Source organism: Coffea eugenioides, chromosome 7 (genome assembly GCF_003713205.1).
Source record: "Coffea eugenioides isolate CCC68of chromosome 7, Ceug_1.0, whole genome shotgun sequence".
Lineage (NCBI taxonomy): Eukaryota > Viridiplantae > Streptophyta > Magnoliopsida > Gentianales > Rubiaceae > Coffea > Coffea eugenioides.
The window spans coordinates 674,313-697,543 of NC_040041.1; the positions used below are offsets into that span (position 1 = coordinate 674,313).

The window sequence follows — 23,231 nt, forward strand, 5'->3', positions numbered from 1 at the left end:
ATAAATCTATTTTTCAAAATAAGCACCAGCTACTTATAGCTTTCCTCCATAAATTATCTATTTTCTTAAGTTAATTTATTAGCTGGATATAATCAGAAAAAAAATTAGGTTCAACAGCAAATTACCCTTTACGATAAGATTGAAATACAGGAAAGTAACCTATAGCAAGTTTTAACTCCATTTCCAATACAAAAAATCTTCTGAAATTCTTTTTGCAAACGCAAGACACCTAATTCATAAAGTCTCAAGAAACCTTTACAACCGTTATGCAAAAGCAACTTATTCATTCTAAATTTTTACCATCAATTTGATTATCTGTTGCATGTATCCACCTGAATAGGATATTATGTATTTTCTGGGACACGAGACATAATAACAATTACACTTGTATTAATGTAGACCCAACAAAATGAGAGAAATAGCGTAACAATTAATACACTAATAAGAATAACAGAGTTGGTATAACAAAATTAGTATAGTCCAGAATTTTTTTTTTTCTGCAGATAGTTCATGAATATGAGATTGAACCACTAAAAAAAAGACATCTATATCTATCTATATCTATATAAATTTGAGAAAGAATTTTTAGCAACAAGCCTTCACACGTCTTCCCACTACCAATTCTATTTTTCTAGCATTTCACATTTAATTTAATTTATAAAATATATTTCTCTTAACTTCTACATCTACTCTTCACATTTGAAATTGTTAGTTATTTTTTAAAATCATTTCATTTCAAATTGTTGGTTAATGTGCATGTTATCTTATTTGTACTTCAACCTATCACGTTTTCGATTACCTTGCGTTATTTATGATTCTACTCCAATTAAAACTTTTATAAGACCATAACAAGAGATTACAAATATGACATCCTTTCATGCTTTCTTATTAATTTAAATAAGTAAGATTATTTACACTATATTTTTGTTATTCACACTTCAATAATCATTTTGATCATATAGTTTTCATTAATTAGACTATATGATAAAACAAATGGTGGAATTACAAATAATAAAAAATGGAGTGCAAATAACATTTTTCTAAGTAAGAAGTGCCTTCCATGCCTTTCTAATTTAAATAAGTAAGAAGTGGCTCCACTTATATAGGAATTTGGTTTGAAATTTATTAGTGGGAAGGTAAATAAAGAGAAAACATTACCAAACTTAGTAAAAGTAAAAAAGTAAATAATAATATTTTATCTTTTAACTTAGTAATCCTAAGTAAAATAGCAAAATTATACAGAAAACAAAAGGAAATAATGTCGTGGATTTAAAAAATCAAGAATGGTACCATTCATGAAATCTAAATTATGAAATCACTAAATAAAAAAAAAGTACTACTGGCCTTTTAACGTGGAATTTTTTTTTTGATAAATATGATAATAACAACACCAATTCTACCAAAAATTTTAAAAAAAGTAACATTATAGTTTAAGAAAAAATATAGAACATTCGACCCTAAAATACTACTTAATTTGTATATATCTAACCCAAATTTGACCCTGATTAGATTTGAATAAGAATGTAAAACCCAAACACTAAGGATAACTTTTGGTATCATTAATTATTTTATGTATTCTTATTACCGTCTTCATATGTAAATATGTATTTGCTATGTTAAATAAAAGTTATCTTTAATTAGTTGGCAATATCTAGGCAGACTTATGCCTTGTTTGGATTGCCGGTTTTCGTTGAAAAATTACGTTATTTTCTGTGATCACATTTCCCTATTATCTTTTTCCCTCACATACATCAAATCGCTACAGTAATTTTTCCATGAAAAATCACGGAAAATGCAATCCAAACACAACCTTAGTCTTTCAAAACAATTGACTATTGTACTATTCATATAATAGGCAATATCCGAACCTGTGCTTTTACCTTGCAGCCGCGGACAATATGTTAATGTTGCATCTCCACGCGCGATTCCACGGCTTAACGTCTCCGTTTGCAATTCATCCACCTGCAACACGTGTCGGCCTTTGGAGGCCTTCCTACCATAGGCACGGTCAACGGGTTCCTACCATAAAGGTATCCTCCATTACTACTTGGTACCCTGCTTGTACTCTTACCCACCACCAGCCACCAAAAATATATGTTTTGTCCCAGCATTACTAGTAGTACTACTGCTACTTTTGGTTCTAATAAAGCCAATTTAGCCAAGTTTGTGTTTGGACGATCTTTCAGCACTTCTGATTGGGATCCTAAGCGAGCTTAGCTTTGAGGTCCCTCCACCTTCCCATCATCATAAGCCATCAATCCTTTTACTCTTAATCTCCCTGTTGAGGAAAACTCTGTTCATCATTGTTCAGATGAACTTACGTAGATGATAAGTACCATAGTATCATCTATCTAGTTAGCTTAGTGTGTTTGGATACACAAGTTCTCAAAATATTACTCTAAGCATTTTGCTTTCAATCACCATTTTATATTCTTAATTATATATTTATATTTCACATACATCGTATCACATATGAATAATTCAAGTGATTTACTGAAATCATTATATGCGTCTTTAAGCTTGCGATGATGACAAATTTGTAGCATCAAACTACGACATGGTACATGAAAGGCAAACGAGAGTTGCCACAAATAATCATGGAGCAGTTAAGTACAGGAATGCTCAACAAAACGTCAATCACTTGTCTGACTTAACATGGTCCGTTAAATCCTGCGACTGAAGTAAAGTGCAGCACACAACCCTTTGATAAGTAGAGGCGTTAAGTACCCACATTATGCCATTATTAAAGTACTCCGGCGAGTACGTTGACGCTTCACAGAAATGTATGCCTGCTCCGTCGGCCACTTAATCATAATACTGCGGACTCAAATTATATTTACACCCAACCCAACCCAACCCAAGAGATACGGGCCGTGTCAAACTGCGCCTCCCCTCTTTTTCATTAATGATTTTGTGTGCAGAAACGGCAGACGAGATATTTCATAATGATTCCGATTTGATTCGTTGGCATTGACAGCTTAACATTTATTGAAACGGACTCGCAAGAAGAGTACATTTTAGAATTATTGATCATCATCATATCATTCATTATGCCCACCATCCTATCGGCTATCGCTTCCCCCCCCCCCCATTCACTGTGCTATCAGCCAAAAAAGGTCACACCCTAACAGGAAAATCCCATCTACGCTAAGGATTTGTCCTTGCATGAAAGTTAAAACAGGGCGTGTCCCATACAGAAAGCAATTTGTAAAGGGATAATTTGTAGTAGCAATTAGTAGTATCTCCTAGGAGAGCTACAGAGTTGTAACTGTCTGCTTCTATGTTCTCACTATTGAATTTAAGTTGGCTATCATGAATCATCATCGTCTAGCCCATTTTATCATTTACTTCCACGATTCCACCTCCAAATTTCTACCTCTCTCAGAGAAATCAGAATAGGATGGGGTGGTTTAATTTGTCATTCCAAACTTTGTTTACTATTGACAAAGATATCCCATTCCTTTGTGTCACAATCAAGAAATAGAGAGTCTTCTTCCACGTTTCAGTAAATCGCATTCCCATGTATTAAATGCTACTCATAAATATCTTGCCTATGGTGTTGTAGGGAATGCATATCTTATTTTATTTTTCGTATACAAATGGTTCAGTACAGGCCTCGCAAAAGCCACACCTTCATATTTATGATTTAGCTCATCTTCTTACTCCATTAATTCTCCCCCCAAGATTCAACCTTAACGCTGCTCTGGTTGAATGAGATTGAAAATAGAGAGTTCTGAGGGGGCGGGGGGGATAAATTAATTTAATGAAGAGAGCAGCTCAGGTAGCCTTAATCCCGTTGTGTAATTGACCAGTAAGAGGGAACAAACTACAATGCTCAACCAGCAAGAAACAGCCAATGGGCACAAATTTTTAAAAGTTAAAACTATAAGCATGTCAGTAAACTACTACGTGGCTTGAGTAATCCTATTGCAAAGTTGAAAAATCAATGAAAACCTTGGGAATTGTAGACATGGAGTAACAGCTTACTTGCTAGTACTGCTATTAACAAAGTAATGATAGTTTATGGGGAGCGTAAGGCGAAAGTGCAAATTAATCCCCCTCTTCTTAGTCCATACTTAGGGGCTTCCTAATACTGCCGAACAGAGAATCTCGCATGGCAGGCGGCAGGCAGGGCTCAGGAGGCAGGAGGGTCGGTGTCCAGCGTTCATATGCTGGCGATTTACTGCATCGAAGTATGGAAATGGAAGGAGACAGTGGACAGAGCCTAAAGCCGACCCCGTTGACTTCCAAACCTTGGTTTAGAAAACAAATCACCACTTGGCAGTCACTAGGTGAAGAAATTAAGAACAAAACCCACAGCCTCCATTTGAACATCACTGTTTCACCTTGGAAAAAGGCATTTCATCAAAAGAAATAAGAGTGGGGCATCAAGTGAGACCTCACAGATATCTCATACCGACTAGTTTATAACTTTTGTGCTCTGATCTTTTTAAGGGTTCTATACTCTATACACACCGAATAGACTTTGCATACAAGCGTAAAAGCAAGGAGAAGAGGGCAAGAGATTTTATTTTATTTTTTTTAAAAAAAAAGGGGTCGTCAACTTTCTTCCACTTAGCATTACCAGTATATTGCTACTACAGTACTGCTAATATATTTTGTCTTATTAGTCAATTCTATCAAAAATTTCGCCCTTTTTCTCTGCTAGTGGTAGGCCTGTCTATCTATTCCCATTAATTCTCATTCGCATTCGTCTTCTCTAGTACCAAACCCAATACCATAATACACCACGAATTTCTTTCTTTTCTTTTCTTCTCTTCTCTTTTCTTTCTTCATCAGAATCATCATCATCGTCAACCACTACAAGATAACCACATCAAACAACTAAACAACGACAACATACAGATAGCAGTATAAAACCCAGAAAACGAGACAAGGGAAAATAAGGACGGGATCGGTTGCGGTGGAAGGAGCTCAGAAAACTCACAATGGTATTGGGATGGCGAAAAGCCTTCTGTACGTCGATCTCTAGGGATCGAGACTCCAGCATCCATAGCAGCAGCTCCACCAGCAACGACGGCAGGCAAGACAAAATTAGTCACGACGCCCATCAAAGCAATCCAACCACTCCTAAGCTTAGCTCCAAGTTAAGCTTCTTCTCCATTCCTTCCACTCCTCGGTTACAATCTCAGCTTGTTTCTAGCCCCAGACTTCGATGTCGAACCACCCCCACCACCAGGGCAACCAGTACTCCATCCACACCACCATTACAACCGCCTGAAAGTCCAAAGCGCCAATGCAAGACGGCCAAAAACAGCCCCAGATTTTTCCAACTACGCTCCTCCACCCCATCCTCTCCTCGCTCCCCTTCCACTCTTTCTCTTCTTAAATCCACCCTTCGCATATCCTCCAAGGTAAACCATCAATTCTTTTTTGTCTTTATTATCTTTAGAGAAAAAACAAAAACTTACAAAAAACATATTCTAATTTGTTTAAATATTTTGTTCTCTTCTTCCTTGCAGACAAGGTGTGGAATATGTTTACACGGCATAAAAAGCGGGCAAGGGATGGCCATATTCACGGCGGAGTGCAGCCACAGCTTTCATTTTCCATGCGTCGCCGGTCACGTGAGAAAGCAAGGGACTCTCGCGTGCCCGGTTTGCAACTCTACATGGACCGAAATGCCCTTACTATCAATCCACAATGTCAGCGGCAGCAGCAGCAGTCATCACAGCAGGTTAGACAAACAAGAGAAAAGGATGGAATTTCCGTCATCTCCCAAAACGCCGCCGCCGCCTCCTTCCTCGTCTAATAGTTGTAAGCAACCTGTTTTAAAGGTGTACAATGACGACGAGCCGCTGATGTCGCCAACATGTGGAGCTCGGTTCAACCCGATACCCGAGTCCGATGAGAATGGTGAAGAAGATAGTGATAATATTACAGAAGAATTTCAAGGATTTTATCCTACTACAACGAGTCCTTTTCAGAAGAGCACCGCTTCTGCCTTGGGAAATATCGAAACGAAGATATCGCCAGAGGCTGCCGTGATCTCCATTGGCCGGAGTAGCCAGACTTTCGTGGTTGTGCTAAAAATCAGAGCTCCACCGGCTCCGACGAACGCGGCGAGGAGAGCTCCGATTGACTTGGTAATGGTGCTGGATGTGAGCCGGAAGCTGACCAACGAAAAGCTTCAGATGATGAAACGAGCTCTGAGATTGGTGGTGTCCTCGCTTTCGCCTGCCGATAGGCTCTCCATTGTGGCGTTCTCATCTACTTCCAAACGGCTGCTGCCGCTGAGGAGGATGACGGCGGCGGGGCGGCGGTCGGCCCGCAGGATAGTGGACTCCATAGTATCTTTGGATGGAACAGCACCCGCGAGTGCCAATGACGCGATTAAGAAAGCCGCCAAGGTTCTGGAGGACCGCCGGGAAAAAAACCCCGTCGCCAGCATTATACTCTTGTCCGACGCGATTGAGGATCGGTCAGCCAATCAAAGGCGGCAGTCGTCAGTCGTGTGCACCACGCGCGTCACCCATTACGAAGTTCCGGTACTGTCAGTCGGACTGAGGCACTGCGGGGCGTACGGACACGGGGAGCCGCCGGACGACTCCTTGGCCAAATGCGTTGGAGGACTGTTGAGCGTGGTGGTGCAGGACCTGAGGGTCCATTTAGGATTTATTTCCGGGTCGGGTCACGGCCAGGTCGCGGGAGTCTACTCGTTCGGGGGTCGGCCCATGGCCCTCGGTTCGGGTTTGGTCCGACTGGGCGAGTTGTTCGCTGAGGAAGAGAGAGAATTGTTGGTGGAATTAAAAGTCCCGTCGATGAGTTCGGCTGGGGCCCACCACGCATTGTCCGTTCGATGCTCATACAAAGACCCGTCAACTCAGGTGCTAATCCAAGGTAAAGAACAAGCGCTGTTGGTCCCACGTCCTCAGGCCCTCCGATCATCCACGCCCAGCAGCATCGAACGGTTGAGAAGCCTATTTGTTGCGACGCGAGCTGTGGCTGAGTCTAGGAGATTAGTCGAGAGAAATGATTTAGCCGGAGCCCATCAGGTGCTGACATCGGCTCGATCTCTGGTACTGCAAGCCAGCAGTAGTAGTGAGTGGGGTGAGGAGTACGCGAGCGGCTTGGAAGCTGAGCTGTCGGAGTTGCATTGGAGGAGACAAAATCAGGTGCAGCAGATTCCAAGGAGACGAAACGTGGAAAGAAGGCATCCTACGGGCGCCAGCAGCGGCGGTAGTATCAGATTGGATGAGAAATCAAGCGAGCCGCTCACGCCGACATCGGCTTGGAGAGCGGCGGAGAGGCTGGCTAAAGTCGCAATTATGAGGAAATCTATGAATAGGGTCAGCGACTTGCACGGCTTTGAGAATGCCAGATTTTAATTTTGTGTTAATTAGTTGGTAAATTTTAAAATGAAAAATAGTAGTGAGTACTGCCATGTATGTATAAGTAGTAGTTTTGTTGGACTTGGACATAGGAAGGAAGGGAGAAAAAAAAAAAAAGAGGAGAAGAAGAAGAAGGAATTAAAATAGGAGGGACCCAGAAAGTAAAATAGGGACAAGGAGTACCCGACGATCGGCGCTTTCTGCAGAGGACGGTGAAAGCCTGAAAGGAGGAACCCCACATTGATTTTACTGATTGATTGAAAGGCGAATTGGTTGGGGGGGGGGGGGGAAGGCCTATCTGCCTACTTTTGTCTTTATTGGTAATTTTAAGTCTCTCGCTCTCCCATTTTTAATTTTTTTTGGTCGTACACAGTACTGCTATCCTTTTTCTTTTAATTATTATTATTGGTTTCAATTATATAGTGCAGCGATACAACAATTACCGTGTAGAGAATGAATGAATGAGTGGTCACTAATAAAAATGAACAGAAATAAAAGTTTTTAGTGAGCGATGATTGATTTCTGTGTGGCCCCGACTCCGAGGGGAAGGTATCTTTGTTGCTCTCGTCTTTTAAATTACTACTACTATTTAGGATATGATTAATGCTTTTCTCTGATTATTGTTTGTGTGTTGATCTGATCATTGGATGGTCAGGAATTAGAGGGCGCGCTTTGGTGTTATTATTATTTTTTTTTGTTTTGGGGTGAAATAGAACTTTTATCTGTATCCAATTCCAGGGAGGATTCGCATAAGCCAAAAGTTTGCTGTTGGACAAGATGTTGCCCAATACTAATTGATAAATTTGACAATGCCATGCCTCATGAAAATGGACAATTTAGTTCTATTTTTCAATCTTAGATCTTCTATAATAGTAATAAGCTAGTAGGTTTCCTGATTCCCTGCCATTGCATAGTTTTTATGTTTACTTCTGACTGCCACTGCAGACTTGACAAATGAGTATCCTATGGGAGACTAGGCTGATTCCCTACCATTTATTGTTTTCTTTCATTCTTTTTTACTTTGACATAAGATTATAATAATTAGTTGCTCACTGCTGTGGGACCCACAGAAAAATATTACTCTACTCAACAGGTCACAACTAATTTTTCATGTACTATCCTGTTGTCTCGTATACCTCTGTATATATTGGATCAGACTTGTTGAATTGGTATAATTCTCTTCTTGTTTTCCAGAGAAATTTGTTCGAGTTGCTTCTACAGTAGCTGCCAAAGTATAAGAACCCAAACCGTCCAGACCAGAGCAAGCGTGCGAAGCAGCAAAAAGTAAAACATATTATTATGATCGTCTTTTTCTTTCTAGAACACAATTTTATAGCCTCTCCGGTTACGCGTATTCTTCATTTTTACTCCTTAAAAGATTATATGTCATAACAGGCTATTTCTTATGGGATTATGAAATTAATCAATGAATGCGGAGAGACGTGCAAACTCATCTCAGCAAGGAATAATGTCATTCTCAGCGGGCAAACTACCATTACTAATGTTGTTGTCACAGTCAAATAATGGTCAGAAAACTTGATTCCGTTTGAATGGCTATTTTTAGTAGTATTTATTTTTAAAAAAAAAGTATTGTAACGATTTGATATACATGAGTTATAAAGATAATTGAAAAATGTGTTTATAGAAAACGTAAAAAAAATTTTACAAAAAATCACAATCCAGACAAGACACTACTAATATTCTAGTCATTTTCAAATACGAGGGAAAAAAAAAAAAGAGTCATTTTCGAATAGAAGGAAAAAAAGTGAGACACAGCGATCTACCAGGCCATATCATACCAAATGAATCATCGACACCAAGAAGAGTTGGAAACCCACCGAAATGGAAATGATTAGTTCCATTCAGTTCTACTGTAAATTACTCTTCTATTTACAATCCCTAGGGAAACTTGGAAGAAATGTGATGATTTTTCTGCATTTAGAAGTTCCACGTTAGCATGACTTTAGCTACACGTTTGTGAAAATTAAGGTAAAAAGAGTGCAAGCTTTTTCAAGTGAAAGCTTGCTGCAGCATCTGCGTGGAAGGCATCAAAAAAGTTTTGGAGAAGAAACCAATGCATTAATAAAGTGGGAAATTTGAAGAAAGCTTTTCTCATGTATCCAATCCAGTAAAGGACCAGGACGAGTTACTTACTTGGCTTTATGTTTATGGTGGTGTTGTGTTGGATGATTTCCTCGAATCTCGCACCTTTAAAGCCTTTCAAGTGCAACAACCGCTGAAGACTAGCAACCTTTTATCTCTTTGATAACTTCTAGATGCACAGAACACCAATTAGAATTTCCGATCACTTTGGGGTGCATTTTATTGTATTGTTGCCATCTTGACATGATAGCTTCGGCAGCAAAGATAAATAACAATGCCGGTGGTAAAACCTATTCAATGTCATCCAAAGACACTTTCGCTTTTGGTATCCCAGTTGATAGATGTTCTTAAAAGTAGAACACAATTATGGATGGATTGGTCCATCGTTATTGTATTTATGCGCCACTGGGGGTGTTATCTCCATCTTTGAGAGAGAAGGAAACTGTTAAAAGATTTTCTTGAATACCCTACGGGGCGTTTTAAAGATTAGACCACTGCAAGGCTTTTGACGTGGTAAAGCGGCAAGGAGGATTAAACATGGCCCCAATATCAAATCCCGGCCCCTCCCTCGGATTATGGAGGGGAAATTCCTCAGAAATCAAATCATTGCTCAGGATACAGATCTACTAACTAGATTTAGATGGAAAGACAACGCAAGTCCGATTCCGCCTTCAAAATTTATTAGCAACCACCAATATTTGGTGCGAGTGAGACGGTTCAGATAACGTTAAAATTTAAAATACTATCAAGGTAGGCCTTCTTACTGATAATAATGAATGTGCAAAGAATATCTATTTACACCCGTTCCAGCCCAACAGTATACCAGAAGAAACCCGCTTTAAGCACCCCACCACCCAAACCCTATACTATCGAGAGTCCAGTGTCGCTACAACCATTAAAACATTTAGTTCATGTGAAACAAAAAAGGATGACCAAAGAAGGATTTTAGTACAACAGGGTTATGTGTTGGGAGTCAACATCAGAAATACAGCTGCCTGCATTGACCTACCTCAACCTCAGAGGGGCAGTAAGGACACTTGAAAGGTCTAGTACTGTTACTCTTTGACAACTTAGTTATAGACTGCTTGCAGAGCACGTGCCCGCACGACAAAAGCATGGGTGGATTCTCTTCGCTTGCCTGGTCTCGACTCACAGGGCACACAAAGACAGAATGGAACTGGAATTCTCTATCCAAATCCACTGGAACAGGTAACTGTTTCATTGACTGCCATTCCTGCTTCTTTCCTGTCATTACATTCATCAGCTTCAGAAGGGTTGGCAAACCTTGGCCTCCAGCAGCAACCGTTACGCTTAATGGACTCTCAAAGGATTGACCCATTAAATTGCAGAAATGCCGGGTAAGCTCCTCAGACAACTTGTCCCAGTGCACTGGGGACAGCAATTCAGCATATGGTGAAGCATCAAGCTTTCCAGCCCACAACAGACAGCCCATAAGCTTCTGGAACTCAGCCATGTGACTCTTAGCAAAAGGAGCCAAAAAAGTTTTAGCATAATTAAGAGCTTCATCTCTACGCTTTTTCTGTAAAATTTCCACAAACTGAAGGCGATGAAGTTTCAATTCAATGTCAGAACCATTTTGGTTAAGCTGATCATGATTGGTAGCAGCCCACTTCAAAGCAGGCTCCAAGTTGCGTAATTTCATGGCTTCAAGTATCTGGTACATTTCGGCAAAAGATGACTTTGCAGCTTCAGCTTCCGGTTCCCGGGCCTCATGTACAAAACAATCACCGAGATCAAAATGCCCTTCCCGATAAAAGTGGCTGGCAATTATCTGGTTCACTGTGTGGATATCAAAATCAATATTTCTGTAAGCCTTTGATATATCAGGATTGAAGGATTTCTCTAGGAGCTTTGGGTACTTGCTTAATGCCACATTTAATTCCTTCTGTGTCACTTCAAGCTGACTGAGAGGCCCGATTTCTTTCAACTTGGCTTTTAGTTCACATAACATAAACCTAGGATCAGTCTGAGTCATAATATCATCACCTGGTCCTATGCTTGACAGGGCTTGTTCTATCTCTTGGCTAATTTGTTCTATGATTTCTTGGGATTTTGATGATGACAGTTTCTGCTTCTTCGTAACGCGATCAAACGCATCCTTGATAGTATTCAACTCCATTTTATACTAGCTCAAGTTCCTTCTTTATAAACTCTAAATCTAATCAACCACAGCCAAAAAGAAATGGATCAAAATGATGAGTCCCCAAAAACTCAAGAGGACCCTCATTCTCTCATTGCAGGAAAAAGCAAAAGCAAGCAAAAATGAAATCTACAAGAGATTAAAAGAAGGCAGAAACATTTCATCACTAGTAAATATCAATGCCTAGATTAGAGGAGATGATATAAACATTATTCTACCTTCATAAACAAACACACAAGTACCTATAAAGTCTCAAAGATAAACGATCAGCCAACTTATTCCGAAGCAGCTTTTCCCTAAGACGGGAGACACAAAAGAGTGATTATGCATTTAACAAAAAAAATTGTTTTTACCCTTTTCTTCGCCCTATTTACTTGTTTTCTTTCTCCCTTTCCCTTTTCGAGAAGAAACAGGTGTACTAGTCGATTTTGACATCAAAAAGTTAGAGACCATGTTACATCTCAGTCAGGACTCATTGTACAATACTTCCATAAAGAACAACATTTTGATTAAAACTTACAACAAGCACATTAAAAGAAACAATATTGCCGAAAACTTTTCTCTTGTACGATTTCCAATTCAAGACCAAAGACGATCACCAACTTAACTAGCATCATGAAATTCTCCCGAAATATGGCAGATGGAAGACTAAAATATCAAGGGATTAAAATAAAGAGTAGGCATACTCGAGTTACTCAAACTATAATAGTTGGTGAATGGTACATCTTTTCTTTATCCATGACTCACAAAACCAGTGAGATTATCAAAATAAGCTATTGTTTAATTTGTTACCACCAAGATAGGCTCTCTCAAATCGTCTATAGCAAGAAGGCTCCTTTCTTCATCCTAGTATCTAGCATATTTTTTCTATTAGATGAACTTCAATTTTACTATATTATTAACAATGTATAGCCTCATATCGAGTCATCTAACTTTGCCCAGGGAAATTACTCTTGCCATTTAGCTACATAACAAAAATCAAGCTTTAACATCTGCAGTTTTAAAAGACAAAACACTGCAAAGCTCAATAAGAACTCCATGAATTACTTGTATGTTGATGAAACCAGACAGAAAATCCATATATATGCACCACATGATCATTAGTACTTTACAAGTACAGCCAGAGTGAAATAATTGAAATTAAAAGAGGAAAACAAAAAGGTCATTGGTTCTCAGAGAGATAATATAATTATGCTCTTCTAAGTTTCAGTTTATGTGAAAGTCAGAATTAATACCAGATGACTGAGACTCAAAATATCAAAAGAAATTCAAAATCATAACAAAAGATGGTCTCAAAACTCTTTTAAGTGACTCCAAGGGCTTGACCAGGCAAAAGTACATACACAACAAGACAAAGGCCAGATGAGAACAGAGAAAATATTGCTCGAGTTCAATGAGTCAATGACGCCCCATAACTAGCTCTGGAAAGATTAGTAAAGGCCTTTCAAAAAGGAAAAGAGTAAAATGGCAAAAGAAAGTGTTCTTTTGCATAGATAAGACATTTGTAGCTGATGATTCACTTATGTTTATCAGTAGGATTTTAACAAAACAAACATCACCAAGCTGCTCAAACGAGTCATATTTGGACCTCTTACACAACATGAATAAAGGAAGCTTGGCTGAAATTGTTAAACAAATGGGATAAAAATGTGAAGTAACATATAGCCTGAACCTATGAGACCCACAATAACTTGACAATGGCTTTTAAAATTTTTTGACAGGTAGAGGGATTTGGCAGATGGAAGTCCGGGTCATGTTTTCCAGACTGTTACTTCAGATAAAGTTTCAAATTTCCCTTCACTCAGCAAAGAAAAAGCCTTGATAAAACTTGAAAACCCAATCAACAATGATGGGCCAGTCTTTATGAGTGCACCGGGATGCCAAATAAGAATGGCTAATCACCCAAGATTTAATTGCTTTGAAATTCTGAAAATTCTGTTATTTATCTCTCTCCAACTTCATCCAATTTCAGATCTAAAACTTATTAAGTGTTAATTGGAAGAATTTATTGCTCGATAATGAGATTATCTACAGCACGGATTCAAACGAAAAAGAATACACTTAGCAGGTTCAACCCAGCGGACCATATATCAGACTATGAAAAATAAATGAATAGTGATAAAAACAACTTAAGACCCAAACACATGACTCTTTTTTTGGAGATTGACAGTCGAAGAATACAGATTTATTTAGTGGAAACGAATACAAAAGGTAAAAGTCACCTGAAAGTTGTTAAAGCACCGAGGAAGACAGGGTCTTTTCAACTTTAACAACTTTTTTGTGTTATACCAACTCAGGGGCAAACCTGAAATACAGTTAATGTTGTACAATTTAAGAAAGGCACATACATGCACGGGAATTATTCAAAAACAGAGAATTCTGTCCTCAAAAAAAAAAAAAGACTCCTCCCCCCAACCCAAACACACACAAGCGACAAAATGTCGAGTGCAGCTAGTCTTTACTCTCCAGGCATAAAGATGCAAGAAAATTAGCTTTCAAGTGAAGATTCTACTAATGTTAGGTGAAACCGAAAAAAAAAATTAAAAAATTCTGGAAATTTTTCCATGAAACCTAGAATGTGCCTCATTCCAATGGTCACATGACCACTAAAACTTGAACTTAAATCAGACATTATGACATAGATGAGAAAAAGTTTAAACACCAACATAAAATATGCATAACAAGCTTAAGAAGATAATCAAATTTTTTATTGCATCTTTAAATCTATAACTCACTACTCAAGGAAAACAAAAAGGAATGAAGAAAAAGGATTTCGATTTAAAAGAAGAAGCAGAAGATGATGATGATGATGAAAGAAAACTACAAAAATGACCCATAAAACTCAAACTTCAATAGAACTCCTTTCTGAATTTCTGTTTTCTCTCTGGGACTCCCAAACTACACGAGAAAGTTATATACTCTATTCTCAAGTTTACCCTCCGATTCTCCTAAGAGACCTAAATACATATCTCCCGAAATAAAACAAAATAAACAATAGAACACAGTTGAAACACCCTTTTTTTTTTTTGTCATAAAGAAAACAGCAAGATTTCCTTCTTAAGCAACTTTTCAACTAAGCAAAAGTAATACCAGCTCAATTCAGTTTTTTGATTTTCGTTTTCTGTAAGCAGCTCAATTTAGTTAACACAAGCATTAGATTGTTAATTAGCCGCAGTGCCATCTGTAAGCCCACCCAATCAGAAGTGCTCCGCCTACTAATCACACTCAAGAATCAACAATACGTGGAGAAAAATAAATAACGATTTCTCAAATTCGCCGAATCAAAAATTTCAAACAAAGAAAAGAAAATGCAGTAACTCGGAAGCAATTCCATATCTAAAGAAGAAAGATTAAAAAAAAAAACAAATAATAGATGATGCTTCCACGCAACAAAATATACTAAACTGTGTGCTTGGATGCGTGAATAATGATGCATCACACAAATTCAGATCGAAAATCATGACACGAAAATTTAAGCAATCATCAAAATTTAATTTTTTTCCCCCCTTCAAATTTATGCTAGTAACTCACCGGTAACTGGCGGCGTCGTTTCAGCAAAAGTAGTAGAAAATATAATCAACAAGTACTTTGGGAGTTTAGGACAGAAAAGAAGATGCTAGTATTGTGTCCTACCGGAGATTGTTAAACCATGAAAATGGATACCCGACCGTCGACAGATGGGTGGGTTAGGTGGTTCGGGTCGGATGTTGTGTGGAACCTTGGCTTGAAGACAAGAAAACGCTCGAGAGAGAGAGAGAGAGAATAGAAGCCCAAAGATTTTCTAAATAAAATAGGGAGAACAGATTGCTGTTTGCTTACGTTTGGGTCCTCAACCATTTCATTCCACTTTTATCCCTCGTTTTTCGTTGTTTATTCTAGTAGAATTAAATGCAGAGAGCTCGCACAATTTACACCCTAAAATATTAGTAGACACTTTGCACCCTTAGTCAACTAAAAAATAATATGACAATTAATTTTTTCCAAGTGATTAATGGAATGACCAATTTATTGTCCATAAAAACTTAAGTGACAAAAATACCATTTTCATGAAAAAGATTACTATATATGTAGCTTTGCTTTGAATGATAAGACTATTAGAACTAAAATAGGGGCAAAATATGGAAATATTGAGATACTACTGTTACAATTTTTAAAATCTCATAATTTTCTCCGACGCATCATAATGCCGTTACTTCATATAACCAGCAAAATTTCACTTGAAATCTTCACAATAGCATAGAAAACAAATTTTTCATATGAAAGCAATAAAGATTCAAAATGCCAAACCTAAATTAAAATCTAATCTAAATATTAGTAAACAAAATATTGAACTCAAAATTTTAAATAAAACACCTAAATTATTTCATTTGTTATGTGCATATAGAAATAAAACGAAGGTATAGCTCGAAATTAGAGGAATAAATAAGACTTTTTTTGAGTTTAATGGCAACAATCTACATTACTTCTATCCTGTGGGAAAGAGGGAGCCTAACTGGGCTTGCATGAGAAATAAATAGGACTTCACGTGCCTTTTTTCTTCATTGCAATATTTTCTTACCTAAGCTAACTTGAAACATGTAATAAAATAGGGCTGTTGTGATTTTTGAACTAAATTTGTTCCCTTTCTTCTTCTTTTTTTCATACTTCTTTTGTTTTAATTGTCATTCAAAGTGATCATATATTTTATTGTTATATGTTTATAGTTAGAATGTGATTACGAAGTGAAAATTAATCCATTTAAAGTTGCAACTTTTCTACCAAAAAGGTATTTTGTCACTTATAAAGTTTTAATGGAAGATAAATTGATAATTTCTTCAATTTTTTGGATGGAATTAATTTTCTTATTATTTTCTAGTTAATTAAGGCTATAAAGCGTCTGTTAAAATAATTTAGAGTGTAAAATGCACTTACTATAATAATTCGTAGGGGTTTTCAGCATTTGCCCTTCCACAAATCTCCTGCAGTGAATGAGGTCTGTGATTTTGTTGAGGAGGCGGCCAATGTGGTTATATTCCCAACCGTTTCTTTCCTCTTTTTTTTTTTTTTTGGGTATGTTCTTAAAGGCTAAAATCTAGAATTTAGGAGAGAAACTCTTGCCAAATCTGATCAATTAAAACCTACTAGAATGTAATAACAATTTAAATAAAATCTCCATTAATGCTTAATCATTGAACTCCACGATCTTATTTATAGCATTTTCACGGATAGACTTGCCATGTAATCATTTCAAACCGAAACAAAATTTTGCATTATGGGCCGAATATATGATAGTGGCATTTAGAGAGATTAACTTGGAGAGGGCATATGATACACTATTGAGGGACAAGAGCGCAGCATACTATACAATATCCAAATGTTTTTATTAAATTTTTGTCCAAATGTTTAGCTGAGCAAAATTGCAATACAAATTCAAGAAAGGCCTCTTAAACCTAAAAGCGGCAAATCTACCATTAATATGATTTTTGGTGGTTGTAGAAATCTTTCCCATAAGAAATTCATGGTAACTCATAGTGTGCCTTCGATTCTAGGACCGCGGGAAGGTCAAGAGTATAAAACAATGAAGCTAAATAGGAATAACATTGCAGAAAATAGGTCAAATTAAAGCAAAAATTATGAAACCAAAAATCAATCTATTAAAAATGGGGGAAGAATCGCCCTTAAATCTGTCACGTACTTATTGAGGCAACATGATTTAGGATGCGTTTAATAAAACTGAAATCTAAAATCTAAAATCTAAAGTTTTACCTAAGAAATTCAGTACCACTTAATTAATTCGGATGTTCAATTTTCGTTATCAAACGGTATGAATATGCTAAGATTTAAATCCATTAAATTTAAGTGTTGAACTAAAAGTTATCAAGCAGGACCTTAGGCGGTTGCACCGTATTATAGCATTTCACCCACAACCTCTGGTAGAAAAGAGTTCTCCTCAATTTAAAATCAGCTAGCAACAATTAGCACCCTCTTCCCAGTCTTTGATGGGGGGCTTGTCCTCGCTATTTCATTCCCCTGACGTATTTCCACTAAGCACCTAAAACACCATGAAATCAAAAAAAAAAAAAAAAAAAACAAGCGGGTAGCTGCAGCTCTCGAATTTTGCAGCTCGCGTGACTATTATGGCTCATTGGCTCTTGCCCAATAATAAGCCTATAACACGACTGCGACAGAAAATGCCGCTGGCAGTACATGTAAAAACTAAAAGGAAATGCCAGCTACAGGTACTCAAATAGACGCCTGCCAAGAATTTGAAGTGATATCCTTCCAAAAAGTCAAAGGGGTGATTGTCATACAATTATTGCTATTATAGGAAAACTCGGTCTACTATAAATTTTTATGTACACATCCAGAAGTTCTAAAATTTTTAGCAAAAATTATCATTGGAATGAAATCAGTGCAAGCTCGCCAGGCAAATTATATATGCTCTTACATGGTAAATGTTCTGACAATTACGTGTGCTGCAGGCAGCCCCAATATAGTACAACCACAAAAATCAGCATTCCTCAGATTGAAGAGCAAGCATACCTACTTTTTGCAATTAGGCTCATGGTTAAGCTGCTGAAAGGATTTCACCTACTTCGAGTAGATGAGAGCTGGTTCAATTTGACATACTCATAATATTGCTCTTGCCCATAAAGTTGACTTGAAAAAAAGAAAGAAAGAAAGAAAAGTCAACACAATAATCTCGCATGAAGAACCTGTAATAGTTGACCTCCATAACAGCTTCATGAGAAGTTATACCTAGACGGTGCCATGTTGCGTAACACCTTCAATTCATTTGCAAGAACATTTATGACAAGAAAGTAATTTGAAGTGATACTTACGCGAGATCTGCCAAAGTCTCTGCCTTAGTCACAGCCTTTCCCTCCGGGAATTCAAGGCAAGAGTAATGCATTATCATTTCCTTCAGAGTTTGCTTGGTGCTCTTGATGTCATTATCCCATAAGATACTCTGAACAAAGGACCGAAGGGTTGGCCAAAAGTATTTTCAAACAGAATCAATTGCAAGCAAATTGATCATGACTTCTTCACCATTCTTAATTCGGAAACCCAGAAACATTGAACTTTCAAAACTATATAAGCAATAAAAAAGCAAAATGAAAATTATCTAAAGGCCTAAACCTTTCTTATATACTCTCTTTTCACATCTTCCCATGGTAGTTTGCCAGTAGGAGAGAAAATAGAAGCATTCCAAAGAGCACCTCTAGCAACCATAACACATGAGGCACCTGTCAGGAGGGAAATCAATAACAGGGTGTCTTACGTAAGCAAACTATTATGACATTAGGCGGAAAAGTCACACCACCCTGAATACAGAAACTGAAGATAAGGGTGATAGCCAGGTTCAGAGGCAGGGTATAAACCTAATCCTGTATCCAATAGTTAAAATCTCCCATAGACTAACCCGCACATCCAACCTCAAAAAGAAAAAGATTGATAAGTGAGTCAAATCACGTAGAGTGGATGAAAGAACCCAATATGTTTGCCTAACTTTGTCAATTTTATGTCAAATGTTCCAACAAAGCTATAATACATTGTACCCCTATCAGGAGACTACAAAAAGCTAGGTCTAACAGGCAGCAGAACCCAGATTTGACTGCATGCCATTAGCAAATTAATGCATCTCAACAAAAAAATATGGAGTTTACCAGCATAAAAATTCCACATTCCCCTTCAGCTAGTTGGATGACTTCCCTTAGAAAAGAAGTCTGCTCAAGGAAGAGAAAGGTCAGCTAAAGACGGTAAAGAACGAAAAAGGCTTGGATCCACATAAACAAAGATCTCCAACGAACTATACCCTCTTTCAAAAGAAAAACTAAAACCACAACATAGCCAAAAATTTAAGGCAGGCTTTTGGAAAGCAGTAAACAAGCACGTCTTAAAGCAAATCGGGCAATTACTGAAGTAGAACCTCATGTAGGAGTTTGGAAGTATTAAAGTGCCCATAGAGTAGGCCACAAAGCCCATTGAACCTCAGGAATCACTAAAGGAGATATCAATCACAGAGGAAGCATAAACAGGGGAGAACGACATAGTAGAGAATGAATGGTTAAAAAAGAGGAATTAGCAAAACCAGAAAAATTCAAAAAGATTTTAGAGGCTGTATTACAACCAGCATGTTTAATCCATCATAACCTTTTGCATATGCCAACTAGCTTTCAATCATTAGACAACTAAAATATCTTTGGTTAGTACACAAAAACCACATCCAAATTGTACATTAAAACACAAACAAGATAATGGTGCAAAAGATTACATAACATTATTCCAGTGTTGTTTAACAAACAGTAATTTGTCTTTGACTAAAGCATTAAGACCACAGAGGCAGTCTTCAGCATCCTGACAAAACCCATTCATCCATCCGTTCCTTACAATTACTGCTAAAATATATATCTTAGGAATAATTGTTCATGAAAAGAAGTACCTCTTATTGCTAAAAATTATCATGACTACAAAAATTATCGACCCAAAAAAGATTAAACGAAGTCAAGAAGGAAAGACTAAAGATTGACGCATTCTCTTTTTACATACCTGTAGCAACTTTCATGCGTTCAAAATCTTCAAACTCAAAAACATCACCATTGGCTATAACAGGTATTGAAAGGGCAGCTACAACATCAGCAATTTCATTCCACTTAGCAGGGTCTCTTGGCCTGTCTGCAACTCTCCTGCGTAATCATTGGTGAAACAGCAATTGAAAGGTTTGAAAAGATCCAAATAGTTGTTCTTGAATTCAAGTAAACATTTTAACAAGAAGGTAATTGCAGGACAACCTTTCAACATCTAGCATCCTTTATGAACTACTTTGGCAAGAAGTCAATATGGAGAATTAATACTTTGCCTCCTCTTAGTAGAACTGAAAATGAAAGTGAAAGCATTTCTACAGAAATAACTGCAATTCTTTCATTCAAGAGTCTATTAAATACTTGAATAAAGGAAAATTTCTAGAAAGCAATGGCCTATAGCTACAAGAAAAGCATTAGCAGGATATTTGAATGGCACCCGTAGACAAAGATAAAGTAACTGATTAGACCGTTGAAATATATCAAGAACCAATGTAAAAGTAGCGATGGACAGAATTGGTACTTGAAAGATTTTACTAGAAGAACAACAAAGGGAAGAGCTACACTTGCTTAAAAGGATTCTTAAATGCAAGGTGACGTAAAAATCACCTCCCATGGACAGCAAGAGCAGAAACACCAGTTTTCTCAATTCTCTGCGCTAATTCCACCGTATCACGAGATGATTTTAACAGCCGAATCTTGCATGTCACAGGCGTATGCAAATTCCTCTTTAAGGTTGTTAAAATCTGCATTTGAAAGAGAGAAGTCAAAGAATGGTGGATTGCAAAATCTACAGTGAGAAGGTGGAGCAAGAATTCTAGCCACCAATGTTGATTTCCTTACATCTTGAATCAGCTCTGGTTTAGTCAAAAGAGCAGCACCCATTCCTCCACTTAAGGAAAATGACTTGGGGCAACCCATATTAATGTCCACTGCTGCAACATCCTTACACCTGTAACAGGAGTCACATGTCCAAGAATGTAAGTAGCAGCTGAAGATGGTAATCAGCCAGACACAAAAGGACATTGCTGAATGATATTTGATCAAGAGTGATGCCAAATTACTTGGATCTTCCAGAAAAGCATATTAAAGACAGCTAAGCATTAGGTATGCATCAAAATCACTACTACCAATGTCTATACATCAAAAAAGAGCTATAGCAGAAAAGCTAAATAGTATACTGAAGAATCTGTAAAACCTGATTTGAAAACCCTAAAATAAAGTAAGATTCAAAAAAAAGTCTCGAAGACAAAGTATGTCAGCTCATTCAGGTTAAATTACCCGACCAAATTTCTTAGAGAAGTCCAAACCTTAACAAGAATAAGAAACTTACACTAACTGAGCAGCCTTAAGAGCCCTTACTGCATCAGAAGTACCCATCTGAAATACAACCTTATTTCTCTCTTCTGGGCATGTTCTGAAAACAACACTTTCTGTTCCTTTCTCCACTATATCAGTGCATCTGAGCACATCTATAAAAAGAACAGAACTGGATTAGAATATTCAACACATAAATAAAGCTAATAGTCTGACTCCATTAAGTTCACAAAGCAAGAAAATTTCACACGAGAAGAAGAGTAGGACAGAAAAGAAAAAAAAGTTTTATATTTTGCGAAGAAGAAATGCCTCTCATGCAATGATTAGATGGCTAAAGCAAACAGGGTTGAATTTTTAAGTTTGGAAAGGACATATCTTGTAACCATGTTAAGCAGCGTCACCAACTTTCCACTCACTAGCTTCCAAGTACTTATTATGGTCAAAACCTCTTGTCCCTTTAAACCACCATTAACAAACCATTTGCCACAACCATAAGCGAACTTATACGGGGCACCATATTTATTGTATGTAACATTTGTTCACTAGCTTCACTTTATACTGGCATCCAAAAACTCTGACATTTATCACCCTTTCCTCACCAGACAATGCATTTTCACGAATTGGAACACACAGCAAATGCATAACCTAAGTTTGATATGCACCTACAACGAAAAGCAATTACGTTTGAAATGAGGAAACATCATTCAAATGCTTACAGCATAAGGTGCCTAGGAGGTGGTAAGAAAGGGCAGAAAGCTTCTTTTGAGTTGATTTGTTTTAAGCTCAGCCTCCAAAAACGATCACATTAAGTCGTATGTAGCTAAATTATACAGGCAGAAGTTGAGGAAGACTAATTAAAGCTGACCCAATACAAAAATTGTTTAGACAGTTACTTATACTTCATTTCCCCTTTTTTCCATCGAAACCCAAATCCCGGCTATCAGTTATACTGGTGCTAGATTCTAGTATAATATAACTCAACTTACTAATAGAATCAAATGTGCAAGGAAGGAACAATCATAATAATTAAGAAAAAAGAAATCAATACCATTAATTCGACGCTCGCACTTGAGGAGTTTATGATCAATAATTTCTTCCCCATATGTTATATCGGCGCCATATTCTGCAGCTAGTAACCTGAATGGCAACGTCCCCTGTAAAATGTCTTCACTTTTTAGCTTTATTTTGTTTTCAGAGAATAAATTCATTCTTGTGGATAGGTAATAATTAGAGCTGCGACAACATAAGATGCTAAACAGATATAGTTTAGAAAACAATATGTAGAAACTTACAACGCGGACCATAGGCGCCAAAACTAGCTTGTCTCTGTAATCCATTTTCGGGCAGCCGTCTTCTGCCTGGTCACGCGGAGACGACAAATTAGTTGAATCCTGAGGAATGATGATGAAGAACCCAGCCGGGTTGCGGGCATCCGGGTTTGTTAAATTTGGGCTTAAATACAAAAGCCTGTTAGTCGATTAAACGGGGGCCGGTTTCAAGTCTAATCCCCCCTGTACTAAAAAATAAATAAATAATAACAATGACAATAATAAAATAAAATAAGACAATATGACAAACAAAAGTGTAACGCGTTTGTTTCGAATTTCGACGGCCCTTATTTATAAAATTTATTTTGCTTGCATTAGAGGTATATTTTTCAATAACTTTTTCACTATTTCAAGCATCTTTTTATAGATAACATCATAAAAAAATGCTCCGGTATTATTCTAAAAAAAA

At 37.5% G+C, this 23,231-nt stretch overlaps 3 protein-coding genes across 5 annotated transcripts; 1 reads left to right on the top strand and 2 right to left on the bottom strand.

The window, feature by feature from the left end:
* The first annotated feature begins 4,671 nt into the window (after positions 1-4,671).
* Positions 4,672-7,469, top strand: LOC113778144 (E3 ubiquitin-protein ligase WAVH1-like). Its single transcript, XM_027323432.1, has 2 exons — positions 4,672-5,375; positions 5,484-7,469. The coding sequence occupies exons 1-2, from the start codon at positions 4,950-4,952 to the stop codon at positions 7,347-7,349; spliced, it is 2,292 nt and encodes a 763-aa protein (XP_027179233.1). The 5' UTR covers positions 4,672-4,949; the 3' UTR covers positions 7,350-7,469.
* A 2,713-nt stretch (positions 7,470-10,182) lies between these two features.
* LOC113778361 (protein RMD5 homolog) lies at positions 10,183-15,420 on the bottom strand. Of its 3 annotated transcripts, XM_027323750.1 has the most exons (3): positions 15,148-15,420; positions 13,839-13,921; positions 10,183-11,634 (listed from the first exon to the last, which is right to left on the bottom strand). In XM_027323750.1, the coding sequence occupies exon 3, from the start codon at positions 11,593-11,595 to the stop codon at positions 10,435-10,437; it is 1,161 nt and encodes a 386-aa protein (XP_027179551.1). In that variant the 5' UTR covers positions 11,596-11,634; positions 13,839-13,921; positions 15,148-15,420; the 3' UTR covers positions 10,183-10,434. The 3 variants fall into 3 exon arrangements, with proteins under 3 accessions (XP_027179551.1, XP_027179553.1, XP_027179552.1); XM_027323752.1 differs by lacking the exon at positions 13,839-13,921 and having other exon boundaries at positions 15,250-15,420; XM_027323751.1 differs by lacking the exon at positions 13,839-13,921.
* A 2,368-nt stretch (positions 15,421-17,788) lies between these two features.
* LOC113777463 (tRNA-dihydrouridine(20) synthase [NAD(P)+]-like) lies at positions 17,789-22,895 on the bottom strand. The gene is made up of 9 exons (XM_027322551.1): positions 22,787-22,895; positions 22,543-22,648; positions 21,511-21,649; positions 21,021-21,129; positions 20,787-20,923; positions 20,146-20,282; positions 18,736-18,842; positions 18,438-18,565; positions 17,789-18,255 (listed from the first exon to the last, which is right to left on the bottom strand). Exons 1-9 carry the CDS (start codon positions 22,829-22,831, stop codon positions 18,183-18,185), a joined length of 981 nt encoding a protein of 326 aa, XP_027178352.1. The 5' UTR covers positions 22,832-22,895; the 3' UTR covers positions 17,789-18,182.
* Positions 22,896-23,231: the final 336 nt, after the last annotated feature.

Bases quoted from the DNA above. Each gene is read 5' to 3' on its own strand.
- LOC113778361 (XM_027323752.1), bottom strand. From the start codon at position 11,595: ATGGAGTTGAATACTATCAAGGATGCGTTTGATCGCGTTACGAAGAAG.
- LOC113778144 (XM_027323432.1), top strand. From the start codon at position 4,950: ATGGTATTGGGATGGCGAAAAGCCTTCTGTACGTCGATCTCTAGGGAT. The intron at 5,376-5,483 runs GTAAACCATCAA...TCTTCCTTGCAG, and splicing joins CCCTTCGCATATCCTCCAAG to ACAAGGTGTGGAATATGTTT.
- LOC113777463 (XM_027322551.1), bottom strand. From the start codon at position 22,831: ATGGATTACAGAGACAAGCTAGTTTTGGCGCCTATGGTCCGCGTT. The intron at 21,650-22,542 runs GTATTGATTTCT...TTCTTTTTATAG, and splicing joins GTGCGAGCGTCGAATTAATG to ATGTGCTCAGATGCACTGAT. The intron at 21,130-21,510 runs GTAAGTTTCTTA...CTCCTGTTACAG, and splicing joins CTTAAGGCTGCTCAGTTAGT to GTGTAAGGATGTTGCAGCAG.